This window comes from Camelina sativa, chromosome 5, assembly GCF_000633955.1.
Source record: "Camelina sativa cultivar DH55 chromosome 5, Cs, whole genome shotgun sequence".
In the NCBI taxonomy this organism is placed as follows: Eukaryota; Viridiplantae; Streptophyta; class Magnoliopsida; order Brassicales; family Brassicaceae; genus Camelina; species Camelina sativa.
In genome coordinates this window covers 27,302,190-27,309,992 of record NC_025689.1, presented here as the reverse complement: position 1 = coordinate 27,309,992, position 7,803 = coordinate 27,302,190, and the positions used below count along the sequence as shown (strand labels likewise).

The following is a 7,803-nucleotide window of genomic DNA, read 5'->3' as shown; positions in this document are numbered from 1 at the left end:
ACTAATGTCTCATAGGTTCATAATTTCTAAACATAATTTAAGTGAAAAGTTTTAATGTTTTTTATTGCATTAAATTTATTTTGTTAATTGAAAATAGTGAAATGTGTTTCAAGATTGAACCATATATCCTTAATGGTTTAGGGTTTAGGGTATAGGGTTTAGGGTATAGAGTTTAGGGTTTAGAGTTCAATCTTGAAACAAAATTCATTATTTATAAATTAACAAAATAAAATGTATTAAAAATTATTTTGTAATAATAATAACATAAAATATGAATAAATATAATATTACAAATATACAAATTAATTATAAAAATCAGTTATGTGTAACATATATATATTTTAATACATTTTCAATCTTTTTAATATATATATATCTTGTTACTTATATATTAATCTCTAAATTATCAATTCAATTATCATATATATTCAAACCTAAAATTCTCAATTCCTAAAACTTAAATTCCAAACCCTATATTATAAAGTCTAAACCTTTAATACTCATACATCAAAACTAAACAAAAAATTATAAAACTAAATAAAAAAACAAAATAAAGGAGAAAACCTCTTATTGGCTAATCCATAGAGACGCGGATTGGACTTTGGCTTATCCTCCACCGTTGATGAGTTAAATCAAACGGCTAAAATCTTCTTCTTTTTTTTTTCGTTTGGTTAAAACTTCTTCCCCTTGTCTTTATCATCTCTTTCATTATCTTCTTCTTCTTCTTCTTCTTCTTCTTCGAAACTCTTCGAAACCCTACCCAGAACCAAAAACCAAGCGATCTAAAGCCTCATATCACGATGGATTCGCCGTGACCAACGTTGGCGGGAACAGATCGAGTTTCGTTGAAACATCAACGGGGAACCCATTGAGCCACACGTGAGACTTTTCACCTTCTTATTTCCATAGATCTGATTCTAAGGTTCTAGCTCAAAATTCAGGGTTGAAATCGCCGTTGCTCGCTGTTTTGTCATCCCTTTTGCACGTTGCTGTGTTTGTTGATGCTCTGATTGATGTTGAGTTGTGATATTATGTTATGTTAGTTGTGATATTATTTATCATATTACTTTGTTTTTATATAGAGCTCTGATTCGTGCTTGCTTCTTCTGTCTAGTACGCATATGCTTTTCATTCTCTTGTTGCAGGTAGTGTTTATAAGTTTATATATGTACTCTATTAGGGTTTTGTGTTGCATTTTTGATAATGTAGGGATGACCATGTCTTGTGTATATCTGAGATCGTTCTTGAAATTCTTGTTTTATCTTGAGACGGTATAAATTTGTGTAGCTATTAATGAATTTTTTGGATTGTGTGTTTATGTTATAGTGGGATGATGGTACAAGATCCTAAGAAACCAAAAGATGTTGATGAACTATTTGACCAAGCGAGGTAGTCAGCTAAAGACATACCTGTTGAATCATCAAGATCAGCTTCTAGGAGCTTCAGTGGTGCTGCACGATTGTTGTCTGGTGAAACCGTTTCCTCTACACCTCAGCAACAACAGCAAGACCGGCCTCAGATGGTTATGCACACTATTACTTTCTGTTTGAATGGTTTCACCGTTGATGATGGTCCATTGAGGGGGTTTAATGACCCTGAAAACAAAGACTTTATGGAGGTAATATCAAAAAATTTCTCTTATCACCATGTAACTCAATTTGACCAGTGTATTCTGCAAGAGTTAAATAATAGGCTTCTTCTGGAATCATTGTTATTTCAGTGATATAAATTTATTTTCATGCCTAGTTATTGAGCAGCTGATTCTTGTCACGATTCACTTGGATACTTTTGAATCTTTAATCATTGTTCTGTTTTATGCTAGAAGACAATTTCGGTTAGTCTTTCTCTTTACTGATTAAGTTCTATGATATTTGCTTGGAATTACAATAAAGTATTAACCTTTGTGTGTTTATGTATGTATGTGTATTGACTCTTGGAGATTGTTTATATGCAGAAAAGAGGAAAGCTGAAAGCTTAAGAAGAACAGAGCAAAAGAGCAAAGAACGATGAAGAGCTGTCGTGAGTTGTGAAGGACAAAGAGAGACAAGTCTAAAAGAGATTGTGGGCTATAGCAGTCCAAGAAGTCACCTTTTCCTGTCCAAGAAGTCGATGATTTGGATGATGAAGCTTGTGATGATGATAGTGTTTATGTTAGGGATGATTGTGAAGGCATGTTAGTGGTAGATTGATAGGTGTTTGTGTTTTTTTGTAAACAATGAAATTTGTTATAGTTTTCTAAACACTTAAATATTTATATATTTTGTATTAATTTTAATTGTTTTTAACAAATATTCAAAATAAAATTTTTATTTTAAATAACAAATAATTTGTAATTCTTTTTAATAAAAATTTTTTGAATAATTTAAAAACAAATTAATAACACGAAACATTTGCTATTTTTGCTATAGGTAAAATCAAATTAATGATTTTTAATAATATTTGTATAACGTTATTATAAATATTAACAATTGCACAGCAGACAATGCTATCGTTGTATAGTTAGTTATAGCACACCAACAATCCGCTATTAAAAGTGTCCGACCTACTATAACGGGCGATCTTAGAGCGTTTTAGGAAACGCTATAATTGTGAACTCATAGCGTTTAACAGCCGCTATTAATACCCACATTTCCTGTAGTGAAACGGCATTACCACAAACTCATACTAGCCATATCTCGTGTGAAATGCTGTCTTCATCACATCTTGTTCCGCAATCGAGATTTGATGATAGCCGGAGGCTAAATCAATCTTCGAAAACCAACTCGCTCCTCTCAGCTGGTCTAACAGCTCATCGATTCTTGGCAATGGATACTTGTCCTTGATGGTTATGTTATTGATTCCTCGGTAATCAATACATAATCGCATGCTTCCGTCCTTCTTCTTGACGAACAGCACTGGGGCTCCCCATGGCGACGAACTTGGTCGTATAAAACCCTTTTCCAACAAGTCCTCTAACTGAGTCTTGAGTTCAGCCAACTCGGCTGGTGCCATGCGATATGGTGCCTTAGCAATTGGGGTAGCTCCAGGCTCCAAATTTATGGTAAAAGGATGGCTCCTTGGTGGAGGAAATCCTTCCAATGGCCTAAACACGTCCTCAAAGTCCTTGACCACGGCAATGTCCTCAACTTCCATGCCTTCCTTGTCCTCTCCTCCCATGGCGGGCAGAGTGACTAAATAGACTTCATCTTCCTTAATCGATCTTCCAATCCTTACTGCCGATGCGAAGTATGCCGTTTTACTTGGGCTGATCCCATTGAAAACTAGAGGGGTCCTTCCTCCATTTTCAAATATAACTATGCTCCTGCTGCAGTCTATATGGGCTTGGTGTTCCGATAACCAATCCATTCCCAAAATAGCATCGAACCTATCCAATGGCATCACCAAAGGATTTACCGGGAGGTTCGTATCTTGCAAGACTATCGACACTTCCTTGACCCATCTTCATGTCTTCAGCGGTGGATGATTACCAGCAGTGTAGACGTTGATGTTCACCTCTTCCTCCTCACACAAGTCTCCAAACTTGTCAACCACTTCGGGAGTCACAAATCTATTGGACGCTCCCGAATCGAGACATGTGTGGGGTTACCACCAACAAGTAATGTTCCTAAACGCAAAGCAAATATAACAAAATGCAATGCTAAAACTAACCACACAAGTACACAAACAATCACTAACAATCACAAGAGAGTTAGAACCTAATCAAACCTGTTATATGGCCCTTCGCGGCCTGCGGAGGTTTGGGTGGCTCTACTCCTAAAACATTTGCTGGGGTTGCTTGCTTCTTCGCTGGGGGTTCCTTCACTTGGTTTGCTGTCTGGGCACGGTTCACAGTTTGGGCGTTCGGTTTGGCCGGCTTCAACGGACATGAGTTCGCATAGTGTCCTAACTCGCCACAGTAGAAACACGTGACGGTTGACAAGTTGTTACTCTTTGTTTCCTCGACAGTCGGACAAGCTCGAGCGAAATGCCCAACTTGCCCACACACATAGCATCCCCTCGGATCCATGTTGCTCACCTTACTACCTCCTTGGCTAACGTTCATCTTAACCTTACCGTGGCCTGCGCCCCAATTTCGTCCTGCTACTTGATTCACCTTCCGGGTGTTCACAATCTTAGGCTGCTGGACGAGTTCCTTCTTTTTCTCCTGAGTTGCAATCTCTTTTTCTTTTTCGATGGCTTCCTCAACACTTACCGCTCTCTCTTCTACTTCCTCGACACTGCGTGCAACCTTCCTCTAATATCTAGCCTGAGTCCGTTAAAGAATCTCCAGGCCATCGCTAACTCATCATCATTTCCTTGATACAGATACCTCCGAAGTCTTGTGAAAATTTCCCATACGCTCGAACAGTCATTTCTCCCTGTTCTAGTTGCAGAAACTGACTCTCCAATCGGTCGCGTGACTCTGGTGGAAAATATTTTAGCTTGAACTCTTTCTTAAAGATTCCCCACGTTACAGTCTGAAATCGGTAACGAGAAACTACGGTATCCCACCACGCACGAGCATCTTCTTCCAAGAAATTAACTGCTACTGGTCTCCTAAACTCCTCCGGAAACCTTGTCATCTCAAAATTATTTTCCATGTCTTTTATCCATGTGTCTGCTAATACAACATTCGGGTCTCCTTTGAATTTACGAAATCCTATGTTCCGCAACAACATTACCCGTTTTAGAAACTGGTCGGATGGATCTTCTGCTGCACGGTTTGCTTGATCCTGCTGTTGTTGCTGGATCATATGATTCAAGAGGTCTTGGACCATCTTAAGTGTCTGCTGGGTCTCGGGCACATTCTGCACACTCGGTCCTTCTCCATGCGCTCGATCTTCCCTCGGCATGTTCTGAGTTGGATAGGCGGCGAACGGTCCAAACGGTGAAAACCCTGGCGGGTACATACCCTCCGATGTACTAATTCGATTTGAACTTGATGGTGAATATCTTGGCGTCGCGCCAGGTACACTCCACTCCGGCATAAACATGTTCGGCCCATACATTTCTGGGAACGACTCTTCCCCTTGCGCAACATCAAAATGCGAACCCCATTCCTCCCGACCAAACTGCTGACTTGAACCCCTCCCTGTGTCCGGTGAACGATGCGTCGACCTAGACCTTTCGGATCCTTGACGAGACATCAGCATCCACGATCAATAAAGGGTTTACTTAATCCCATCTAACCCTAAGTGATGAACGATCCGGATTATCCTAAGTGTCTATTGCGACCATTTGACTCGATAAATCATTTGAAAATGCGAGTCCTATATAGCATCATAACCATGCTCTGATACCACCGTTTTAACGCACCCAAACCGCGCTATGACCACCCCGGCCATCGGACGGCACCGAAGCGCTACTATGGGAACGTTCGTCAAAGGTCCGGCCGAGTGCGAGAACAAATTAGGCCCTTCGACCAGTCCCTCGGCGAGGTTCCCGACCACACGACACATCCTTAAGGCTTTGCAACCCTACAGACATGCCGTGCTTTGAGCCGACTCGGACTAAGTCTATATCAGTACGACTCGCTCGTTTTAAAAGAAAATACGAATGCATTATTACTTAAAAGAGTTACTACAACCGATTACACAAAATGGTTCGCAGGGCTTAGTGCCAAAGTTTGGTTCGCAAATAAACATACTTTGAATTTTACAATAGACACCAAAAAGAAAACTACTCCGGAGTCCTATCGTTCACCACGCCCTCTAGTTCCCTCTAGGGTTACCTGCAGAACAACAATATTATCATAAGTAATCTAAGATTACTTAGTGAGCTCAGGGTTCCTGCAGAGAAATAAATCCCAAACCCCAATTCCCCATTAACAAACAACATGCACGCAAATACAACAACATGCGAACATAACTAAGCGACATGCAAGCATAGATAAATAACATGCAAGCATAAGCATTCAACGATCAAGCAAGTGATTAACATGCAAGCAAGCAAAACATCACAACCACGAACAGAGTTAACATGCGGAAGCAAATAAGCTAAGCAAAATCACTCTACCATCAATCGCGACTACATTCAACAACATACAACAACATGCAACAACATAACTTGAAATAAAACATCAGTTTTTAACAAGTTTCAATATATTTGGGCCCGATATGCATCCCTTTCCCTAACCCCTCATGAATTCTCCAAATCGCAACCACAAAGGCAAGCGTTTGGATATCAGTCCAAGCCACACCGTCGTGTAGATAGCCTCAGCCAGGGTAGCGAGCCCAGTAACCTCCGAGCTCTTCGTGACCAACCCTGCACACACACGAACATGGGTTGCATGTCGCGGCTGCATGTGGCACGGAATGGGAAGGATAGCAATACCAAATCTTACAAACGTTTAGCCGAAATTTCTCGCGGACTTAACGCTTAAGAACTCACCGAAGTTCATACTTGAGTTTGTATGGTTTTAAAACCCATAATCTTACAAGTATCTTAACCAATTCTCGCCTTTGTTACTAGATCATTTCGATCTAGCAACTAGCACAACCTCACCGCACATGCATTTAAACAGGAAAACATAAAAGAACTTCAAGTAAATGCATCTACATGCAACATGCAAAACTGCGCACTAGATGGATGTCTTTAATTCTCCATCTAAGCCGATGCAAATATGTGCCTGAACTCACAGTAAACCGCCGACGAATGATCTCCTTTGATGAGGCTTTTCTCGCGGCTACTCGGATCTCTCCTTCGATTAGAATCGATTTCCTAATCGATCTATCTTTGCGGTCATTGGTCGATAGTCTTCTCTTGCACCTTCTTCTTTCTCTCGCAAACACCTTCTTCTTTCTCTCGCAAACACCCACTATTTTCTTCTTTCTCTCTTAATTTCTCTCAACTTACCCCTTCTTCATTTGTGCGAAAATGGGAGAAATGAGAGTCTATTTATAGAGTGGTTGGGCGGTGGAGTCGACCAATGCATGTCGCATGCACTCTCCTCATTAGTGTGTATTAGAGTAACACTCAACACTTGGAAGAGTTTCGGTTAGCCACCTTGATTTCCACTTAACTTCCTTGAATTTTTTAATCCTCCACTAAACTCCACTAAGTCTTCATGATTAAAATATTAATCCCACTAACTCCACTAAGTCTTCATGATTAAAATATTAATCCCACTAACTTTCTTGAACTTAAACGACTTTTGGTGGGGAAGACTTTTAATATCCTCGGTCGGCCGTCGTCGATCCTCGGCAGCTCTCTCGGGCACTCTCGGCATCTATCGGCAACTTCCTTCGGTGCTCTCGGCAACTCCCTCGAGTACTCGACAACTTCCTCGGGTACTCGACACTTCCTCGAGTACTCGACAACTTCCTCGAGTACTTGGCAACTCTCTTGGGTACTTGACAACTTTCTCGGGTACTCGACAACTCTCTCGTGTACTCGACAACTTCCTCGAGTACTCGACGATTTCCTCGGGTCCTCGGTACTCTCGGCATTTCTTGGCGACTGCCGGACGATGCATCTCGGACGACACGGGCGGTACGTCTCGGACGACTCGGCCAATTCTTGATCCGTTAAACTTTTCTCGGACTTTCCTTCATCAAACTTTCAGCTCTTCTTACAGCCTTCTTTTCTCGGTCTTTTGGACTTCAGTTTGACGTTGAAAATTTACCCCTTGGTGAGGGTCACTACAATGCTCCTCTCACTACCAACTTCAAAGCCAAAGATATTGGCTATCTTCTTCAATGAAAGCTCATACTTCTTTCTCTTGATAGTGAAGTCAACATGACCAGGTCCAAACTCCTTTTCTTTCTTTAGGTAGCAATGCAACTTAATTGTGGCTAGAAACTCACAGCTTTCTTCTTTATATAC

At 40.6% G+C, this 7,803-nt stretch overlaps 1 protein-coding gene across 1 annotated transcript; it reads right to left on the bottom strand.

Moving 5' to 3' along the window:
• LOC104789629 (DNA-binding protein HEXBP-like) lies at window positions 3,540-4,042 on the bottom strand. The gene is made up of 2 exons (XM_010515299.1): window positions 3,706-4,042; window positions 3,540-3,643 (listed from the first exon to the last, which is right to left on the bottom strand). The coding sequence occupies exons 1-2, from the start codon at window positions 4,040-4,042 to the stop codon at window positions 3,540-3,542; spliced, it is 441 nt and encodes a 146-aa protein (XP_010513601.1).